At 41.8% G+C, this 23,626-nt stretch overlaps 1 protein-coding gene and 1 long non-coding RNA gene across 2 annotated transcripts in view; both read left to right on the plus strand.

The window, feature by feature from the left end:
* LOC102301907 (heterogeneous nuclear ribonucleoprotein L-like) overlaps positions 1 to 23,626 on the plus strand; it is a gene marked incomplete in the record, with an annotated part of 78,661 nt that overhangs the window by 26,418 nt on the left and 28,617 nt on the right. Inside the window, 6 exon segments of the mRNA XM_042213069.1 lie at positions 4,987 to 5,105; positions 8,605 to 8,714; positions 8,801 to 8,928; positions 10,407 to 10,492; positions 13,531 to 13,627; positions 14,115 to 14,187. Of these exon segments, the coding sequence (XP_042069003.1) occupies positions 4,987 to 5,105; positions 8,605 to 8,714; positions 8,801 to 8,928; positions 10,407 to 10,492; positions 13,531 to 13,627; positions 14,115 to 14,187 (613 nt within the window).
* LOC121812042 lies at positions 20,656 to 23,413 on the plus strand. The gene is made up of 2 exons (XR_006052833.1): positions 20,656 to 21,046; positions 22,978 to 23,413. It is a non-coding gene; the product is annotated as an uncharacterized LOC121812042 (long non-coding RNA).

Raw genomic sequence — 23,626 nt, forward strand, 5'->3', positions numbered from 1 at the left:
GTAAAACCAAAGTTACTTTCCCTAGTAACTAGTTACTTTGAAAGTAACGAGTAACTTGAAGTAACTGAGTTACTTTTGATAGAAGTAACTAGTAATGTAACTAAGTTACTATTTTAAAATAACTTACCCAACACTGGTGAGAACATGTGGAGGCTGTTAGATGGATAACACAGTGAGTTCAGTGCACTGATGTGATATTGTCCTGAAGGATTTAGTTATTCTCTATGGTTAAAGAAATCGCAATAATTTATTCATATTTATTATAAATAATTCTAAATATACATCTTGCTTCCGTGTTTGTGTGCTGTGTCACTAAAAGTAAATTTTATTTTAGTTTTATACATTGATCAATGACCTGCAGAATCTCCTTATCATATTACGTGTCCATAATTGTCACTTAAAGTCAAACTTTATGCTTTCTCCATCTCTAAAGTGATGACATCCATGCATTACATACTTTAGGTTCATTTTCTGCAGGCAGGTTTCTGACAGGGAACAGGCAGATTTACACTATAAGATGCAGCGTTCTATAGATGGACACATAAAGAAATGAAAAATGACATGTATGTGCTAACTTTCTAAACACTTTGTTACATTTGTGATAAATGGATTAGAAAGTAGATCAAACACATTTGTGTCGGCCTTGGCTCATTAAAGTTCTTGTCTTTAAATTAACTTTGTATGTTTCAGGTCCTGCACTCTCAAAGACGGAATGAACCAGCATTGCAGCCATGGGTCACTGTGAGCATCACAGGGAAGGTTGAAGACGCCCACTGCAGCTGTAAGGTCAGAGTCTTGGAGACCTGCAGCCATGTCGCTGCAACAGTGTTGATCCGTGGCACCAGGACTGTTACAGATGAACCTGCATACTGGGGTTTGCTGGGTAATATGACCAAGATACAGCCAGAGGTTGGCCATAAGATAGACGTCTCCTCTTCAGCTGCCCAAAAAAGGCTCTCAATCAAAACATAAACAGACCATCTGTAGTGACAGGTAAAAGGAGCTGTCCTCAAAACAGAAAAATCCCACCTGCTACTTTGGAGGAGTTGTCACTGATATTGGATACTTTGCTGGAGCACAGTAAAGCTGTGAGTTGTGGGAATGACCCATAATGTTTTATCTAGGGGTCTAGATTTATGCCTGAAGTGCACTGCCGTGTAAATAATTTGCATTAACTGAATATGTACTATATATGTATATGTACATTTACTGAATATGTGCCACTGTTCAAAAGTTGAATAAAGAAACAAACTAATTTTTGCCTTTTTCCTTTAATTAAAACCACTTTAAAGAAAATCACATCAGTTACAATGATGTCATTTATAGTTTATAAAAGACAATGTTTACACATGACAGCATTTACATGATATCACCCACTACTAACACTACTTAATTTACTGTATCTTCTGAAAAATTACTGCTATTTATATTTAACATATATCCGGCTTCCTCCCACCGTCCAAAGACATGCAGCTTGTGGGGCTAGGTTAATTGGTTAATCCAAATTGTCACTTGGTGTGAATGTGCGAGTGAATGTGAGTGTGAATGGTTGTCTGTCCCTGTGTGTTAGCCCTGCGACAGACTGGCGACCTGTCCAGGGTGTACCCTGCCTCTCGCCCAATGACAGCTGGGATAGGCTCCAGCGCCCCCCGCGACCCTGAAAAGGACAAGCGGAAGCGAATGGATGGATGGATGGATATTTTATATTTATAATATTTAACAGTAGCGATTTTCATTTGTCCCTGGTTTTACTACCACACTGTTCGCCAAACGCAGCCAACCTTCACTGTCTTATCCAGAAGGGTCACCCCTTCACCCTCACATGGAAGAAGTAATCTGATTGGCATGGTGGTATGTTTGAAGCAAGGATTTCGGAGTGGCCCTTGTGTAGCGCTGGAACCCAGTAATGATATGTTTCATCCATTTCATAGGCTGGTTTGCTGCAATAATGCCAAATAATTAGCAACAATATTACGTTGAAGCACAATATGTATTACTCCGCGAGGCTCCTACCACATAAAATCGGTTTGAGGTCAGTAAGCACAAGCAGAATTCAAACATGAGGCGCACTGTCGATTTTTCAGATTTCGTTAATCTCGTTAAAATGACGTTAACGTCATAACTGCATTAACGCGGCAAATCTCTGTTAACGAGTTACCACAGATAGCCCCGGGTAATGCAACTATAGCATTAACATCCTTTTAACGAGAGTAACGCTGCAGCACTAAAATAGTAATCTCCAAATGTTTTCTTTTTACCGAGCAGCTCCTCTTTGATAGCTGCCGTGTCCATCCTGTCGTTGCCTGCAGGTGAAGCGATGGGGAGTCATGTTCAGTGAAGGAGAGAGGCGAGGCGTAGAGACAAAAGTAGACGAAAGAGAGGCAAACTTGTGGCTCTACAAGTATAATTATAACGTAACATAGACTATATTGATATAAATGATATTGTCACATCTCATATCTTGTATAAAAATATATCAATGTACTTAAAAACTCGATATATTTTCCTTTGTGCCTCAGAATATAAGGGACTGCATATAAAAATGGCTGTAATTCATCATTTTGATACAGTACCCTTTTAAAAAACTTTATTTTAGGTGTTTTATACACTTATATACACTACTGTGTAAAAGTCTTAAGCTACTTCTCATTTTCATGTATATTTTCCTTCCAAGGAGACAGACTTTCTTGTCATTTTTAAACTGGTCTTGAGCAACACTTTGCTAGACTTTCTGTTTTTTGAAAGTTTGTCTTTGCCGTGGAGGCCTAGGGCACGACCCGCTCTGCAAATAACAGAGGGTCTAAGCAACATTTCCAGTTGTGTTGATCCTTGTGAATGAACTTACGAATCATGGATTTTAAAGTTGTATCCAGCCAATCCACCAACCCGTCAGACTGATGCTGGTGGAAGCTGGTTTGAACAGATTTAATGCCAGTGATTTTGTCTTGTAGTGGTCGACAGATGAACGATGTGCCCTGGTCAGTCAGTATCTCTGTCGGGATCCTGACTTGGGAGATTATCTGAAACAGTGCCTGCACCACACTCTTTGCAGAAAAGGTGCACAGTGACACTGCTTAAAGATATCCACTAGAACTAATACAAAGCGATATTGCCGTGCACTTTGGGGAAATGGCACTATAAGGTCCATGCCAATGTGCTCAAAGGGATCTCCATTAACAGTAGTGGCCGCAAAGTCTCTTTTGAAATGGCCTCAGGGCAGGATGTGCACCATCGACGCATGTCCTGCCAAATGCTTGTCCACTAAAATTAAGCCATTATTCGCTACAAACTTTTATTATATGCCATATGCCCCCCCCCCCCATGGGGTTGTATATATTGAGGCGCCTGGGAGGCGTTGTCAGTATCACTGGCTGAACTGGTCACGGGTCTGTCATCCCACCAGTGGGTTTCCAGCAACACTGTAACACTAAGGACCTGACATGCAAACACCGTTTGCAGGGTTGGTGATTTTTATTTGCGGTGTTCTTTCTTTCTGGATTTCTTTCAGTCTCCAACCTTCCTTTCATATCAAACATCCTTGAAAGAGTAGTTGTCAAACAGCTAACAGATCATCTGCAGAGGTTTATTTGAAGAGTTTCAGTCAGGTTTCAGAGCTCAGCACAGAAACAGCTTTAGTGAAGGTTACAAATGATCTTCTTATGGCCTCTGACAGTGGACTCATCTCTGTGCTTGTCCTGCTAGACCTCAGTGCAGCGTTCGATACTGTCGACCATAATATCCTATTAGAGCGATTAGAACATGCTGTAGGTATTACAGGTACTGCGCTGCAGTGGTTTGTATCACATTTATCTGATAGACTCCTTTTTTCATGTAGAGTCACATATTGAGGTTAATTATGGAGTTCCACAGGGTTCTGTGCTAGGCCCAGTTTTGTTTACATTATTCAGTGTTTTCTTTTGACGGTGTCATTAGAAGGCATACCATACATTTTCACTGCTATGCAGATGACACCCAGCTTTATCGGTCTATAATGCCAGATAACACATAGCAATTAGGAGGTATGTGTTACCTCCTAATTGCAGAAATGTATTAAAGACAAAGACCTGGATAACCTCTAATATAGGCTTCTAAATTGAGATAGACCTTATAGTACTCTATCACCCAAGAGAACACTTCACTCTCGCACTTACTTGTTGTCCCTAAGGTATTTAAAAGTAGAAGGGAGGCAGAGCCTTCAGTTTTCAGGCCCCTCTTCTGTGGAACCAGCTTCCAGTTTGGATTCAGGAGACAGACACTATCTCTACTTTCAAGATTAGGCTTAAAACTTTCCTTTTTGCTAAAGCATATAGTTAGGGCTGGACCAGGTGACCCTGAATCCTCCCTTAGTTATGCTGCAATAGACGTAGGCTGCCGGGGGATTCCCATGATGCATTGAGTTTTTCTTCTTCAGTCACCTTTCTCACTCACTTTGTGTTAATAGACTTTTTCTATGCAAATAAAATTGAATTTGAATTAAACTTGTTGTAGTTCATTATTCGATTTGGTAATAGGCCTATTGACTAAATGACGGGCAAAACAATCAGCAACAACAACACATTTTACTTCCTCATATCACTCTTCAGTCTTTTACTTCCAGAAAGGAAACACGTGAAATGTTCAACGTGGTCTCACAGCAGTTTGTGAAATACTTGTATTTAATCTTTATATCCGTGTCACTGAAAATGACATTTCATATGTGTTCATAATCACAGATTTCCACACATCATATTTTTAAAAAGATGTGTGGATGTGTTAAGTTTGGACATTAAAAACAATTTGGTCAGGTTTAGGAACTAAATGCAGGATGTCTCTGTCCGATGATAAATTGTACATTTTTGCACAACGTCTGCTGTATTTGAAGGGTTATCAGATACAGAATTTTTAATTGTGTTCCTCTAGATGGGCCTTTTCCGAGGCAAGGCACTATATAAGAACCAGTCCATCTATCATTGAATAACTGTGGCTGACTGGCTGTGTGTGTTCCAGGATAATGGCGAGGACTCCCATCGTATCTCTCCCAGTCCCGTGGTGCACGTTCGGGGTCTGTGTGAGGCTGTGGTGGAGGCAGACCTGATAGATGCCCTGGAAAAGTTTGGACCCATATGGTGAGACAGCAACTAGTGTGTACACTATTCGAGTGTTTCTGCTTTGAAGATATCTGAAACTTGAAAGTATCCTTGAATGCATTTAATGATTGCAGGTATCAATTATTTTAGTCATTGAATATTCTGGGGATTTCTCCATTGATTAATCAGGTAATCAGATAGGAAAGACTTTTGTGTAATTAATGAGCAATAATAAATATTCAACAGAGAAAATCACAGGTGTTTCAAAAGGAACTGCTCATTGGTTTCCATTTTAGAAACTACACTGTTTCAACAATTTAACTGCATGCATTTGTCAGAAAACTACTACAGTATTTACATATCATGTTAAAACTGATGGTCACTTTGACGGGGCTCCAGCATTGCTCTGGATAGTGACTGAACCATTGCAACATCTTAAGACCTTTCTTTTTTCAGCCATCCCCTATCTACAGCAGTAAAATATCTGTTGTTGTTCTGCATGACCCAATTTTGACTAAACTTCAGCTGTTGGTCAGATGGCCTTTTATTTGATTATACAATACTTTGACATACAGAGGGGTTTTGTGGTCTCAATTATTTCCAAAGTGCTCAGCTACTGTGGTTGCAAAAGTAGCCCAAATCATCACTCCAAGCTATAATTATACAGTCTTTTCATGACAGTCTGATAGGACTGTCATGAACTGACTCATCTAACATGTGTTCTGAAGCCTGCAGAGTCTGAGATGTAGCCCTTGGGTTTTTGCAGTTTCTCTGAGAACTGCACAGTCTGACGTTGGGGTGAATTTGCAGATACATCTGGAAGACTGTCCCTATTGCCAGTCTTGGCAGCCGGGGGTCAGTCCACCAGGGCCTCCGCTCCTGGCCGCCACCTGGTACGCAATGCACCCGACCCCTATGGCGCCTCCTGCGGGTGGTGGGCCTGCGGGAGGATGGGCCCATGTCTCCTCTTCGGGCTGTGCCCGGTCAGGCCCCATGGACTAAGGCCCGGCCACCAGACGCTCGCCCTCGGGCCTGGCTCCAGGGTGGGGCCCCGGTAACCCTATCCCGGGCAGGGTAAACTGTTCCCTCGATGTTCTCTTCATAAGGATCTTCGGAATCGCTCTTTGTCTGGTCCCTCACCCAGGACCAATTTGCCATGGGAGACCCTACCAGGGGGCAAAAGCCCCCAGACAACATAGCCCCTGGGATCCCTGGGACACACAAACCCCTCCACCACGATAAGGTAGCGATTCAAGGGGGGGATGAGTTCCTGCCCCAAGTGGAGGAGTTCAAGTATCTCGGGGTCTTGTTTGCGAGTGATGGGAGAAGGGAGCCGGAGATCGACAGACGGATTAGGGCTGCAGCTGCAGTAATGCAGACGCTGCACCGGTCCGTCGTGGTGAAGAGAGAGCTGAGTGTAAAAGCGAAGCTCTCAATTTACCGGTCGATCTACGTCCCTACCCTCACTTATGGGCACGAGCTGTGGGTAGTGACCGAAAGAACGAGATCGCGGATACAAGCGAGTTTCCTCCGAAGGGTGGCTGTCCTCTCCCTTAGAGATAGGGTGAGAAGTTCGGCCATCCGGGAGGGGCTCAGAGTAGAGCTGCTGCTGCTCCACATCGAAAGGAGCCAGCTGAGGTGGTTCGGGCATCTGACAAGGATGCCCCCTGGGCGCCTCCTGGGTGAGGTGTTCCAGGCATGTCCCACCGGGAGGAGGCCCCGGGGCAGACCCAGGACACGCTGGAGAGATTATATCTCTCGGCTGGCCTGGGAACGCCTTGGTGTTCCCCCGGATAAACTGGAGGAGGTGGCTGGGGAGAGGGAGGTCTGGGCCTCTTTGCTTAGGCTGCTACCCCCGGCCTCAGATAATGCGGATGAGGATGGATGGATGGATGGATGGATGGATGGATGGATCTGGAAGACTGGAAAGACTGCCAGTTGTCTTCAATTTTTTTCAATTTGTGAATAATTTTTCTGATTGTGGAATGATGGACTTCATGCTGTTTGGAAATGGCCTTATAAGCATCCTCAAACAGCATCAATTACTTCTTTTAGATCAGTGATGATGGCAGCAATTCTGACCTTTGTTCTTTTTGAGTATCATGCTAAAAAGTTGTCATAACTATTTCTGGGCTGTTTCTGTGAATATTCTTTCCAGAATCCCAGAAAGTTGATTCTGGACGTTGTCTGTGAAGTGGTGCCAAGGTAACGTCGTCCAGAGAAGGCATTTGGTTAAGATTTTGGGTGCCAAGTACAATAACGTCCATGTTATCTGGATTTAAAAGCAGGAAATTCGAGGTCACCCATGTCTTTATGACCATTCTTCAGTTTAACTGATGTGTATTATCTAGCCTAATGGATAGATAAAGCTAGGTATCATCTTAATACTAGTGAAGATATATGCTATGCCTTCTAATGATACTGTTGTGGGGAGACTTGAAGCTTACAGTGTCTTGGTGCATGCTTAGTCATCCAGGTAAGTAAATCTCAAAAGGTTGATTCTGTTCATCTGGACGTTTTCAGTGGGAGAAACATTTTGTCACTTATCTAAGTGACTTCTTCAGGCTCAGCTGACTGCAGGCTTCCCCAACCTTTGCTAAACCAGACAAAATGACAAAATGTTCCTGAGAAAATTTTGTCTTTGCTCAGTGACAAAAATACTTATGAGCCCCTAAAAGGGGACCTAGGAAGTGGTTACAGGAAGAGGGTGTCTGAAGCAATTAGAACAAGACAAGGCTATTGACCGGACCTCATACAGCAGGCTGTACCCAGGGGAAGCTACACTAAGTCTGTACAGTTTACCGAAGATACATAAACAGGGTGCACCTTTAAGACCGACTGTCTGTATGATCAACTCTGTCACCTATAACATCTTAAAGTTTCTGGCTTTGATCCTCAATTCGTCCCTGTGGCTTTTAAACCCCAAAACACGCTGCACCAAAAACCGGTCCACCCCAAGAATCGGGTCCCCCGACACAAACAGAGTAACAGAGTAACATAGTAACATAACACGCTGTTAAGTGCCAGGACAATGATTTATACATCGGGGAAACCAAACAACCTCTGGCGAAGAGGATGGCAGAACACAGAAGAGCCACCTCGTCAGGCCAGGACTCTGCAGTCTATTCACACCTACAGGCCAGTGGACACTCTTTCAATGATGAGGATGTAACATCCTGGACAGGGAGGAACGCTGGTTTGAGTCAAGGAGGCCATTTAGATGAAAAAGGAAAGACCATCTCTGAATCGAGGAGGGGGCCTAAGGGTACATCTGTCACCATCTTACAATGCTGTGATTGCAGCCATTCCCCAACTCTCTGTGAATGGGACTCATGATTATTAATCAATGGTCATGAGTCACCTCACAGCCCATTGTTCATTCAACAAGCTGGTTTCAGTCATTGTACAAATGTGCTGTTTATAAGATTAGAAAACTGCAGTATAGCTGCCAGAGTGACCCGTCAAAGGAACTTGTATAAAGGGGAGACAGTTTTCAGCAGTCCATGTCTTATCCAGGTGTTTGTGCGTATGTTTTCAGTTATGTGATGATGATGCCATTCAAGCGTCAGGCCTTGGTGGAATTCTCTGCAGTGGAGAGTGCAGACCGCTGTGTGTCCTGTGGAGCCAAGGAGCCAGTATACATTGCAGGTCTTTGCTTCCATTCCTTTTTACTTGGTAACATATACTCAAATGTAGCATACTGTTTGTGTTTATATTTTTCATTTTGTCATCAGGTCAACAAGCATACTTTAATTATTCCACATCCAAAAGAATCACCAGGCCTACAAATGCTGACAACCCCAACAGTGGGAACAAAGTGCTCCTGCTGTCCATACAGAACCCACTCTACCCTATAACAACGGTAAACACACATACAGATCCAGAGGGACATCTCAGCTCTCTTTTCTTAAGTGTACCTTCTTCTTCGAACAATAACTCATAGTCTTTATGATATGCTGATGGATGTGGTTTATATCTTGCGTGTTTTTTAATCATTTATAACTCATAATTAAGTCGTACCGTCTGTCTTCTTTAAATGGAGGGGCAATCTGAGCAGAACTTTGCACAAACATCAACTGTTTTGATTTTTGTATTCATCATCCCTGCAAGTGTGGTGTTACGATCTCCATTTGCATATATTTTTTAAATTTATGTTCAACATATGTCGCCTGTGCCTAACTTAACCATCACCAAAACTTTACACCAGAATGTGTTTGTGTAATTCCTATGGATTTCAACTTATTAACTCGAAATTTACTTTTCTCAAAATTTCAAGTTAGCTCTACCAATCAAAAATATACGTGAATGAAGTCGCTTTCTTGTTACCCGGAAGCATATGCTCCCCTCGGGCAGGAGGCTCCGGCCCATTCGCACCAGAACCTCTCGCCATAAGAACAGTTTCTTCCCCTCTGCTGTTGGACACATGAACAATAACCGTATGACTGTTCCCACCACTAACACATGACCCTACGCTGTGTTCACTGCATCATTCCATGTTTGGCACTGATCACCACCTGCACTCATGTATATATACTATCTACTTAGCACTTTTAATTCTTATTCTTATTTTTATTTTCATGTCTATTTAAGCGTAATTTATGACAGTATGTTTGCACTGAAGCACCGCAGCAATTTCCTAATGTTGTAAACCTGCTCAACATTTGGCAATAAAACCCTTTCTGATTCTGATTCTGATTCTGAGAGGAACGCGCACTCAAAAACGGATCCCAACAAATTGGCGCTTTCGCGAGTACGTTTGCTGATAGTAACACCATGTGATTCAGCTAATAACACAGGGATTTCATCATTTGTGAAGCCAGGCTGAAAACACTCAGCAATCTGTGCATTCACGACTGGATGTAATACCGGTAGCTTAGCTGTAGCATTTGTAGCTGAGGGCTTCAGCTTCCGGGTAACAGGAAATGACGTCATTCACGTAGATTACTGATTGGCAGCGCTAACTCGAAATTTCGAGTTAGCTTTTCTCAAAATTTTGAGTTAATAAATCGAAATTTCGAGTTAATATGTCGAAATTTCGAGAAAATAACTCGAAATTTTGAGTTATGGATCCTTTTTTTTTTTTTTTTTGTGGCGGAAACGGGCTTCCATAAATTCCTGCTACATCAGGTGTCTCAGTTATATTTGTCATGATTGCCATTGTGATTTGGCTATAAAGAAATATATACATAAAAGTGAATGGAGTTAAAAATACAAAACCATCACTGTTCCAGTTACATGTCTTAACCTTCATACATGAAGGTCTCACCATTAGAAACTCATAGATTAACGCTAATACTGCATTTTGTCTTTTTGTGTGTGTGTGTGTCCAAATTGATGCAGGATGTTCTGTACACTGTATGTAACCCCATTGGCAGTGTGCTAAGGATCGTCATCTTTAAACGAAATGGAATCCAAGCCATGGTGGAGTATCCTTACTGAGTGGGTGAATCTGTGTGTTCCTCACACTCTGCATCATAACAGTTTACCACACGTAGCTATCTTCAGTGTGTCACCGAGTGTTCTCATGGGGCGTGTCCAAATTCATGGGCTGCATCCTTCCGGGGCCGCATTTGTAGGCCGATTACGTCACAGTGACGGGATACAGGTGTATCCTTCGTGGCCCAACCTATCCCAGAATTCGAAGCCAATTTCGGTTTACAACAATGGCGGCAGCTACTTAGTCAGGGCTCTAGAGTGCGACCAATGTTGGTCGCAAATGTGACCAAATTTTTCAGTGGTGCGACTAAAAAAAATATTTGGTTGCACCTGTGCGACCAAATGTTCGGGTAGCAAAAAAAAAAAATCTGCAACCTTCCCTGTGGTCAACAACAGACACACATTATGCCCCTATCGTGGACTAAACCAATCAGAGATAGTAAGGGGCGGGACCTCTCTGATTGGCCGTGGTCCAGTTGAAAGTGCAGGTGGAAGTGGGAGGTGAGTAGCTTGAATAAAGCGATATCAATTCATTAAATCCTGAATCGACTTTTAAATATAACTGTGTTTTGCCAGAAACGCCAGATTCTCAGATTAAAGCTCACAAAACCATTTCAACAACAACCAAACAGCAAATGAGAGCAGGTACACGGACTCCACACAAAGACGTAAACACAGACCCGACGCATCAGAATCAGCTTTGTCTTTCTCGGCTTTCTCACCCGACGGCCCGTAGACGGACACGCTGTCGGAGCTTAGCGATCCTGATGCGTCCGGTCCGCTGTGTTTACGTCTTTTTGCGCTGATTCTGAGCTGCAGGTTTTGTCTCTCCAACCAAAATTCACCGAGCCAGCAGCAAAAGAAGCAGCAAACTGCGCTTCACATTTGATCAATGTCGTCATGAATTTTGCTGTTTTGCTTCCACGACTATTAAAATCACACTCATGCACAGCTAGCTCTCTCTCTCTGTACTTCAAGAACAGTTTCCGTCTCCAATCTCTGTTTTCTGTATTATTCATTGGCTTATTACCCACCAGTCTGTTTACAGCGCTGTGGCTGCTGTCTTTTTCTTTTCTTTTCTTTTTTTCACTTAAATGACCTCGGACAAGAAAGCCTGTTTTTTCTGTTGTTCAGTACGTCAAACAGAAAACTGATTAAACAGAAGTGTGAGACGGTTGAGAGTTTACTCCAGTGTCCTGTTATATTTTAGACAGCAAGGAGCAGACGGCCGAGTTCATTAAACGCCCCTGAGACAGCGGTGACGCAGATCTGAAGGCTTCACCGTCCAATTTCACAGCTGCTCGCTTCCGGCCTACCCGGCCTTCGGAGGACCTGGCACACCTAGACCGCGAAGGCCATGTCCTCAGGAGGATGCAGCCTATGAATTTGGACATGGCAATGTTTTTTGTGAAAGCCCTAAGATCCCGCCCAAATTCACGTTTAGTGTTTAAACTATAAAAATAGGCATTTATAGGCATTTCTGACCACATCCAAAATCTGCAGTTTTTCACAATCTGTGGGTCCTCTTTGAACATAACTCTCGTGAATTTCAAGGGTTGACTGTATCCTTGACACTCATCCAGAGAGATATGTTTTCATGCATTATTTGACACGAATCATTTAGTGCTTTTCTTCCATCATCCATCCATCCTTTCTTTTCCACTCTTCCTTATCAGGGTCGGTGGGGGGGCTGGAGCCTATCCCAGCTACCACAGGGCAAGAGGCAGGGTACACCTGCACAGGTCGCCAGTCTGATGCAGGGCTACATTCTTTCTTGTCATTCATAACCCTCATGCTTAAGGATCCTAAAACAGAGAGTTTTGGAAACACTGCTGAGGGGGGTTTATGTTAACGGCTGTGGGAGTGCGTGTCAGCCTGCAGTGGCAGAAGACAAGACTCTTAGACACGACACAGAAACCCATGTTCATATTCTGTTGGCCACTAAATGTAAATTGGATTGTGTCTTATGTCACAGTAGGGGTAGGTGGTTCTAAATTGCCCATACAAGTGTCTGTCTCTCTCGAGTTGCACTGTAACAGACTGGGACCAGTCAAGTTTGTATCCTGGCTTTTGTCCTACAGTAACTGGTCTGATTCTTTTCTACTCAGAGTCCTCAAAGAACTTAATACAGCGTGCCACATTCACAAGCAGTTTCTGCTGTGATTTTAAGTGCTCACTAACTAACATTCACACACAGATGGATGCATCAGAGAGCAACTTAGGGTTGGCTAATGGTATCTGGCATGCAGACTAGGGTGAACCAGGGAGCGAACCACCAACCTTCCAATCAGTAGATGACCTGCTCCACCCCCACCCAAGCTTACAGCACCTGGTATTCCCAGGCGGTCTCCCATCCAAGTAATAACCAGCCCCAACCCTGCTTAGCTTCCCAGATCAGACGAGAGCAGGCGTGCTCAGAGTCCTTAAGTATACCAGGCTGGGCTGGACGGTAATCTGGCATACTGGACATTTGACCAGTGGGGTGACACACTTTTGGTCAGATGTGTAAATTGAAGGGATGGTGCACTACATGCTACAGCAGCCCATTCTTTCATTTCCATTACTGGCACTGTGTTTCCCACTCAAATCTCTTAACAGTACTTACCTTTGCTGTGCACTCACACAACTTGTAGAACGGAGTGTATTTTGAAAAAGGTGGAGCTGAAAAGCCAGAAAAAGAGAAAGAAACAACAAATAAATGCAGCAAAATGTGTCTAATTAACCGGCAGGTTAGCTGTCTGGTCTGCTGGTACAGCATGGTCAACAGTCAAACCAGCAACTAGTAACAAGCCCTCACATTCACAAAAGGCTGCTGTTTCTAGCACCAGCCATGGAGAAGTGCAGGACTAACCACAGTCCCTACAAGAGTGAGGAAGATGCAGAGCAAGGAATAATGTATGTATTTTACCCATGCTTCTATGTGGTTTCATTGCCATTATTGAATGTAGCTATGGATAAGTATCTGCAAATGTATGTCATTTATATATCTCTGTGTTTGAACGTCCTCTCCTTAACCAAGCTTCTGCAGATTTGAGTCGGTTCAGTGTGCTCAGAAGGCGAAAGCAGCTCTGAATGGAGCTGACATCTATGCAGGTTGCTGTACACTAAAGATTGAATATGCAAGGGTAAGAGAAACATCAGCAGCATCCACAGTGTTTTTGTGCTATGTAGACAGCACTGATTTACCCTGACTGCAAGGTTTCCTGCGGCAAACGATACTCAGAATGTGTTAAATCTACTTTCTACCAACCTGAGTTAGTTTTATATAGCAAATAAATCAAGTGTACTGAACCTGTTTGGGTTCTCAGTATAACCAGTAACAGATCCTTATCCACACCAGAACTAAATCTCAAATGTTACTCTTAAATTTTGCACATTTCAAAATACATTTTAGAATTTAAATGAATAAATTAAATTGGTTAATTTCTTTTTGTGCACTTTATGCTTTGTGTCATGAAATGACTGTACAGGTATACAAATGTGTGACAAACTCATAAACTGTTGATGCACTGCAGTGTTTGGAGTTTTCTTCAGTGGCTTCTGAGACTCTCCTTGGTATCACAGATCCATCCAGCTAGATCGTGAATCTTTTTTCATCTTTCTTTTCAACAGCCAACACGTCTGAATGTTATTAAGAATGACAACGAGAGCTGGGACTACACAAAACCATACCTGGTCAGACGAGGTAGGTCAAAGTCTCCCTTTTAACTTCAGCCGTACGGTCAGACTCAGACAGGTTGACTGTTTGAGGTGCTCCTGTCTTTTTGCAATACTTGAGCTGCTGTAATGTTGAAGGTAGGACTGTTTTCAGCATGAATTCTCTGTGGGGACATATTCACCTTCACTACAGCTCTTTTAGGAAACCTTTTAGTGATTTGTGAATCCGTGGCCAAATCTTCAGTTGTTATTTGCCCGTTTCTGACTGTGGATTCAGTGTAGTCCTGAAAATTGTCCCGGAACATAGTTCTCCATCACACCGAGACTCCTACGCCTCCTGCCTCTACATCTCCAATCAAAACACTCTCATATCAGCCAATTTCCGACCTCTGACAATCTTGCACCTCTGCCTACTGTGGGGAAAGAGAGAGAGACACATTGAGGGACAGTGAGAGAGCAGAGAACGTCAGGCTGGCCATGCACAGCAACTTTCTTCCATCTACACCTTTGCAACCCAGCAAAGAGAGAAAGAGAGGGAGAAAAAGAGATGGATCTCACTCCTGCTGACCACCATGCAGCTGCTGCTTCAACATGCCCAGGAGCCACCTTCCCTGCCACTCGCTGCAGGATAGCACTGCCTCCTTTCCACCTATTTTACCCTGTGTTCTTAATCTCCTTTTTTGTCTGCAGAAGTAGTCTCACATAGCCTGACACCTGGTCTGCACAACGTCTTTTGTTCTCCAGAGCCTCGACATGTTAGATTTAACTTTCAGTGTTGCTTTTTTATAGCAATCTTGCATGTTTTTTACCAAACATCGACATAACAAGTGAAATCAAATCCTTGTTTCCTCTTCAAAATCTGATGAAAACACCTTATTGGGTAATAAGTTGAGTTTCTGGCTATGTGATTCTACATTATGAGTATCAAAACTCTGCTCTCTGTTGCTTTATTTTGTCTGAATTGGAGCTGTCACAATATCAGATTTTTAATGACACCTTACTGCAAAAATGGTATTCAAAAACGATAAACTAAGAACTATCTTTACAATGTTGCTTATAATTAAGATAGAACACTAAATTGAGAATTTCATTGGCTGTTACAGGTCTGAAAAACGGAGAGAAGCAGATACAGTAGCTATTCAGATGACAGCTAAATATTCTGGTAGGCATGTGAATAAATAAAGACTGTGAGTAGCCCTGTCAGCTTCCTTCACATGCGTATCTGGGTTCAAGTGTCTAAATTTGCCATGTAGTTAAAAAAGCAGTGTTGGTGTTATTGCAGATCCTCAAATATGAAACGTTAAATAGCAAATCTCAAATGAGACTGAAAGACTCTAAATCAGTATTAATGTGAACAGCAAGTTATGTAACTCGAGAACTGCCAAAGGATTTAGGTTAGTTAGCATGAACATGCTCTTACCAAAGAAAGCCTCTAGTGTGTCTGAGACAGAGTTAGCTGTTGACCGCCAAGCCTTTGAATTCTTGGTGGAAAGAATCAAACAGGTGAAAAGGTGCTGAGTCACCGTCAACCACACGGCCTGGTTCTGCTATCAGCTAAGAAATACTAACTGTGAAAGCCAGTATATTGTGACAGCCTTAATCAGGAGCTCTACCTTTAGCCATCTAAATCTCCTTGATTTGTATATTTTGATAGAAAGATTCATTACTATGTATCAGTGACTTGTTTAAAGCCAAAAGTTGTTACGTTATATTACTGCATGAGTGTGTTGTGTGATCGCAGTCCTGTGTGGTCCATTATCTGAAACTGTGTGATGAGACTGATGTTGGAGTCAGTTCATCCTGAATTCACTCAATTCAAAAAAAACTGTTGTTTTTTTTTCCAGACAGCACTGATTAAAAATTGCCCGACATCTGAAAGCGGTAAGCTCACAGCCCCTGGCTTCGGTCTATGGCAACATTAACAGCTGCTGCCCAGAGTATCAGCTTCACCGTGAAATGTTCTTTTGATATCCACAGAGCATTATTTATTATTTGTTACAGTCTCGGTGAGACTCTGACATTCCCCGAAGTGCCATTAACGACCATTAAATATTTTAGTTTTGGCTGCCTAATATAACCTTAAACAGCCTTGTTTTAAAATGATTCATTAAACGATTGTTTTTGTGATGAACTGGTCCCAACTCTGTTTAGTTGAAATAGTCACTAAATACATTTTATCTGCTGTGTTATATGATTTCATGGGGGTGCACTGCATTGACACAGACTGGGGCAAGTCACCAGTGAGGCTGGGGTGTGTTGGGGTCTCTGGTGGAGTATGAAAATGTATTTCTTTATGTATTTAGCTTCCACAATAGTGGTTGCTAGTACCTTTACTGCTCAGTTTTAGTTTGCTTTATATTCCCTCTGTACTAGCTGCTCTTTTCTTGTGCTGCTTTAATCATTTCCACCATCCAGCACCTACATGAATGAATTTGTGTTCCTTTGATAGAAGTTATATATTTGGAGATAAAGTATCTGAACTTCAGGGACCACGCCTCCAAACACGCTCCTTCTGGTTCTCATCTATATGTGTTCCCCCAGTTCTACAAGCTGTTCGTTCTCGTTTACATGCCCCTCCCTCCCCTTTTCAATTCTTTAACTTCTTAACTTCTATTTAGTACATGATGAGCCGCCAGTCTCCTCTGAGGCCTTCCCCAAACCACAGCTCAATACATGGCCAAGCCATTCACCATTATCTACTAAAACGCTGTCAAACCTCAAATGAGGACGTAAACCATCACTGGGGAGACTGCTTTGGACCTTCTCTAAATGAGGCACTTTGGGGAAGATTCACATAAATATGAAGTATTATCTTGGCATGAAATACATTTTTAGATGATCAAACAAATCATATTTTAAAATGTTTTATCTCTTATTTTTATCTTTATAGCCTTACAGCTTTTACCAGAATGTCCAGCCCTGGGCCCAAACCTAGATTTGTTTTTGGCTGTAATATGTTGTGTCAGCTAAAACAGGTTAGAATACTAGCCCAAAAGACTGATGCAGTTCTGCACATTACTGGCAGCAGCCAGGTGGTGTGAACGGCCTCTAAAACTGGGTAAAGCCACAGAGCCGTTTGGGTCCCTCCCACACCACAGAAGAAGACCAGTCACGCTATCACAGTGACTGTGCACCCCTTTGTTAGTTCCTTGTGCTAGTGAAAAAATGCAACAGTGTTTCAAGCTGCAGTGTTCTGAGGAGCACCAGCAGCACATCAAGGAACCCAGAATATCGGTTGTCTGAAACTCTGTTCAAGTAAAAGATCCCCTGTTTGGTTCGAGAAGGAGAGGTTACGTCAGGAAGAGCAGCCACTGAAAACTCAAATCAAACATGCAAAGTTGCCCTCTGTGGTAAGGGAGCAGCTGGAAGTAGCACAGAGTTCTTTTTCCCTGCACTGCTGATAAAATAAACATGCTCATCAGCCACAAGTTCTGTTGCTTTTGACTAACAGAGCCATTCATGGATATGGTTAAACTACCCAAACAAGGTCGCCCTGGCTGCATAGGGGGAAGTGGTTGATGTTGTCAAAGGGTACGTTACCAGAGGAGAGCATATAGCTATGGGCTCATAGACTGACCTACATATTACTTGTACCTTTTACTTTAGTAGCTGCGTTTAGCATGAGGTTATTAACCTTATGGAAATGGAAGTGGACTGATACTGACGTGATACTTTTCTACTTTAAATTCAGTTCAGTTCAGTTCAATTTCTTTATTGTCCCACAAGGGGAAATTAGTTTGGCAGAAGGATAAAAATAAACAGAACAATAATATAAAATAATAATGACAAAAATAGTGAGATAAAATGATCATCACTTTAGGCAGCAAGTCACGTTTAACCATACATTCATACAGTGAGCTCTATCTACTTTCATCCACAGACAGCTGAGTGCATCTTCGAACACCATTCGTCTCTGACTTTCTCTGCTTCTCTGTGCCAATGTGCATTTCTGTCAACCTGCCCCTTTTCTTCTACCCTGTCATACTCTGCTGCTTTCACTCCTCCATGTTTTGCACGTTCATCATTTTGTTCCTGCAGAGTTTTTGGGTGAATAGAAATGTCAGTCCCCGACGTGTTCCTGTGAAAGAACGCTTCTGTGGGTTGGGTATTGATAGCTGTTGGAATACAGACTGTATCAATAGTATGTCCGTTGTCCCACTTGAGAAGATGGGGTGCTAGAGCTGCTCTATGCCCTGCAATGGGAGGTCTGACCATAGTGTAGTCCTCTCGTTAAACAACAACCTGTAGCAACCACAGTTGTTGCAAAGGTAGGCAAATGCGGCTATGTACACTTTGCATGTTTGATTTGTGTCTGCAAACTGCACTTAATGAACCACACACCTAAGCTTAATGACTGTTGACCACTTGTCCTCACATCCTGTGTAATTAATGCACTGGAGAGACCATTCTTGGCTCACCTGAGACCACAGGTGAAAACATCTCTTGACGTTCTTCGTTTTGTATTCAGACCAAATCTGGGAGTGCATGATACAATTATTAACAGCTTCACTCCCATGTAGATGGTATCTGATGCATGTTGAGAATCCCCTTCTGTGGGTTCTGAAGTCCGTTCATCCAATAACTGCTGCTACTATTAATCTATCATAAAGAGGACATGATGTTGAAGGGGTTTTCTTTGATTCTCTTTTGTGAGATCACACGATTGTAAAAATATACTGTCCATGAAAGAAATTGGATCATAGCACAGTGATTAGCATCCAGTGGATCCTCTATCTTGGGAGGAGGTGCAACTCCGTTGGAGAGCTGCATCACAATTCAATCACAGACAGAAATTTGGGTGAATCTTATGTTACATATGGGTGATGTGCATATAATGTAAGCTGAACATTTAACAAACGCAAACAGAGACCAAAACATCAGCAGGTGTAGGGGTGACGGATATTTAAACATACATAAGCTGCAATCAATACAGTCAGATGTTCTGGTTTGTTTTGGCTTGTCAACTACAGATCCTCTCACAACATCTTAGCCTGTTGTCAGACAACCCAAAATCATGCAGTCAGGGTCACCCTCAGCAAAGACGCACACTGAGCTTATCATTATCATCATAGCAGATACTTTAATACACAAGCAGGCTCAGAGTGCAAAACAAAATGATCTAAATCTGCTAAGCTTAGCAGGGGAAAGCAAAAAGAGTATTTTACTGTTAAATTCTTGCCAGAATACAAAAATAGTTAGTGAATTATTTATATGATAAATTTAACATCACCTGGGAGCTGAGAATTTATTCTTTAAATCAAAGGAAAGTTGCATTGAAGCGTGTTGTATGTTACTTTAATGACCTGATAGGTCACACAGTACTGTGATTTCACTGCAGTGCATATTTCTACAGTGTAATGAAAAACTGTTTGTCACCTACTTGACTTCACTGAAATGTTTCAGATTGTCAAGCAAATTTTAGACGTTGACAAAAACACAGTAGATATAAAACGATGATTTCATTTATTCATGGAAAACAGACAAACGTATAAATACACATATCCAACCTGGCCTCATGTGGAAAGTAAACGTAAAACTGGTTGTGTCATCCCAGTTTGATTCACTGAAATGGAGTCCAGTTTGTCTCCACTATCCTGAGCAGAGATGGGCAGTAACGCGTAACGTGTTACTGTAATCCGATTACTTTTTCAAGTAACGAGTAAAGTAAGGGATTACTATTGCAAAAACGGTAATTAGATTACGTTACTTTCCCGTAGGAACGCTGCGTTACTAAAACCGTGATTTTTTGCGAGAATGTCTCACGACAGTGACGTAAGCGAGCGCGACGTTAGTGACAACAGCTGTGTGCAGATCAACAATGGATCACATATCAGTGCAGAGAGAGTATGAGCGTGCAGCGTTTAAAGCGTGGAAGTACTGACCTTACTTTGAGTTTGATTCCATAAAAAGTGACAAAAACATGAGTGTCCGCTGTGCGTGGGAAGAAAACTTCTTTTTACAGCGAAAAAAACCCCTAAACTTCCAACAAGCACCGAGTAGCTACGACGTAATGGGAAACTCACAGAGAAACTCGCGGATTCTTCCACTGACCGCGGCACACCTGCACCAGGGTAAACCTCCGCCTACCCCACTCCTGCTTTACAGGTGAAAATAGAGCAACAGGACCGCTGAGTCTTTGACTTTATTTATGTTCTGCTGTGTTTTACTTGCATCTATTTGAAAGACTGAGTGTAAACACAAAAAATATTTTATTTTATGTGCTGGAATGTGCAGAAAATAGGTTTAAATGTTAAACTAATTTCTTCCAGTCAGAGAATGTTGCAGATAATTAAATGTTTGCTTGATGCATAAAGTTAAAAGATTAAAACTAATAAAACAAGTTTTAAAAATAGACTTTTCCATTTGATTACATTTTGTATGATGGATTATGTAGAAAAAGTAGAATTGGGCTGAAAGATCTATCGCTTTATCACCTCTTCGGGTTGTAAATCGTGTTTTTAAAAAGTAACTAAGTAACTAAGTAATTAATTACTTTTTAAATAAGTAATCAGTAAAGTAACGGGATTACTTTTTTGGGGAAGTAATCAGTAATTAGTTACTGATTACTTTTTTCGAGTAACTTGACCAACACTGATCCTGAGTGGGTGCATATTTCAGCCATGTGACACAGTGATTGATCCACAGCACTGCAGACAGACGTGTTGTGGATAAGACACTATCCTGGCAGTACGTATGGGGCCGATCGTCAGAAAGTCTGTGTCATGTCAGTGTGCCTCCAACATGTGTGTAGCATATACAGTATGTAATGCTTTGATGGATGAGTGTTTTGATAATGGTCATGTTTTTATCATTGTGATGATAATGTAATGCAGGTTGATGTTCTTTTGTGCTGAGGGAGAAAAAAGAGAAAGCTTGATGCCTCACAGGTACTGTCTCTTTCTTATCTCTGTTCACATGTGTTTGTATTGTTTTTCCTGCTCTTCTCTGAATAAAACCACCACAAAACTGTTTTTCTTATTTTTTCACCTCCATTACCACCATAAGTAGTTTTGTTGTTATTTTTTGGGAGCAGCTGGGATTAAATAAATAGAAATAAATGTGTACAAACACACACAAAAAACTACTGTAGAAAATCAGCAGCTGCTCTTCATTTCACTTTGAAACCTCACATTTCTGATCTTTTTCATTTGAAATTCTGATCTCTGCATGGCAGATGGCATCGATAAAATCTTCTTCTTTTTCTTGAGTTGTCATGTGCATAGCATGGCCGTTTTAATTTGGCCAACTCAACTCAACCGGAAACACAATGAAGGCATATAAAGGACATTAATAACCTTCACATGTAGTCTGCCGCTGAGCATGCTTGTTGTGCTCGTGTAGATTTACAGCTGTTAAAACTGAGAGTTTATCTGATGTATTAAAAACTGACCATGTTAAGCAGCAGCATTCTTAGTTGTCTGTGTTATTCCCAGTCCAAGAAAATGTCACAATGATATTTATTATAATACTGTAATATAATGTAATATTTAGGAAAGCCAGGGCAATATTTCAGTGAATCTGTGTGGCAGAGATTTGTACCAAAGAAGTGGCATGTTAGTGTCTCAGATCTCAGCTATTAGCAACATCTGCCATGGCTCTGCAGGACTGTGTCGTTCTCTTTCATGGGCACAGTATCAGATAGAAGCTACCCCTCAGTTCCAAATGAATCCCACAATAAACATAGATGGAGGAAACAGATTTCCTCTGTGATGTTTCTGCAGGAATATGAACACTGGAAGAAACGGAGGCCTTTTTGTCAAACTGTAAATCCTGCTTTAAAAAAGCGTTCAGCTGAACTGTTTCATGAATGCTCCAGATGTGAGTCGTGATTGATCAAACTCAAAATTGCAACATTGCATCATTTTAAATGTAGCACTGTTAATAACTGGCTCTGATTTTTAAAGATATAGTCAAGAATCCAAAACACTGTCTCCTCCCTGTAGACGCTCCGCGAGGCCTTTGAAGCAGCCAACTTCAGCTGCTGCTTCTTTGTTGGTCTCTTTTCCTTCAGTAACTGAAAAGCATGCTCTGTCGGGTGGAGATCAGGTCTTGACCACTGAAAGGTTTCCCACCTCTTTGCTTTGAGACACTCTTGGGTTTCTTTGGCAGGATCCATTTGTACTGTGAAGCGCTGTGTAGATCCATTTGACTGAACCTGAGCAGAGAATCTAGCACCATACAATTCAGACTTTTACCAGCAGACACATCATCAATAAACGCCGGAGACCCTGTTCCACGGGCAGTCATTCATTGCTGCCTTCCACCATGTCTGATAGATGTTGTGGTACACTTTCCATTTCTTTTGAATTCTTTACTATTTTCATCATTCTGGTGCATTTATTTGGGTTTCAGCTGAAACTCTTTTAGATGGTTTCCACCTTGTTGTTAACCTCCTGTATTTCCGTTTTTAGGATTAACTTGCTTGTTTGGAGCTGGGAACTGAACTGTCAGCCTTCTGATTAGTGGAGGACACTTTCTCTTGTCTTCTGGTTGTGTTTTTTTACTTTGTGACTGTCTGTCAAACAGTATAATGAAGTAGAGTATTATTTATTTGTCACACATTAAGACTTAATCATCAAGTTAATCGCTGAGATCTGGGAGCACATAAGCACTGCCAAACATAGGCTCAGTCAGACCCAGCCCGTTCAAGCATTCGGCCTTAATGGACCATTTGATTGGTACTAACAGATCTCTAACGAGGCAGTGAATGAATGAAACACTTTCCAAGTGTTCTTTAATGTCATTTAAATCAGTATATGTGAAATCTTCTCGCATTCACATAATTGGTTTGTGTTATCTGTATTTGTATGTATTTCAGACCGTGGAAAGGGAAGACAGAGACAGGCCATTTTAGGCGAACACCCATCTTCCTACAGTGATAATGGTTATGGTAAGTAAGGATTTTTCACAAGCATGAAGACACAATGCACAGTACAAAGACAGGAATAATCACAATTAAATAGAAAATAAAAACTCATTTGATGGCAAAAAAAAGACACTCGGTTAACTCTTTGCCTTCTTTCTCTCGTAGTTGATGTTTTGTCTTTCCGTCATCTGCCAGGTGTCTGACCTGGTTCTGCTGAAGACAGCTTTTTGTGTTTACAATGACTTCTTCCTTTCGACTGTTGTGAAGGCAAAGCACATGGCAACAGTGACCTGGTTTCTCTCTTTGATGCTTCGAAATCTACCTGTTTTGAACTCCCACTATGTCGATACATCCACGGGGCTAAAAAAGTTGGAACACTGAGTAAAATGTAAAAAAAAAAAACCCAAAAGAAACCCCAGAATGTGATGATTTACAAATCCTGTAAAGCCATAATATATTCTTATATACATATATAAAGTTAGAAATATCCTGTCTCAGAGTGACGCTGAAAAACTAGTTCATGCATTTATTACTTCCAGGCTGGACGACTGTAATTCATTATTATCAGGATGTCCAAAAACTCACTGAAAAGCCTTCAGCT

This window comes from Haplochromis burtoni, unplaced genomic scaffold (assembly GCF_018398535.1).
Source record: "Haplochromis burtoni strain Fernald_Lab_line unplaced genomic scaffold, NCSU_Asbu1 Contig_414, whole genome shotgun sequence".
In the NCBI taxonomy this organism is placed as follows: Eukaryota; Metazoa; Chordata; class Actinopteri; order Cichliformes; family Cichlidae; genus Haplochromis; species Haplochromis burtoni.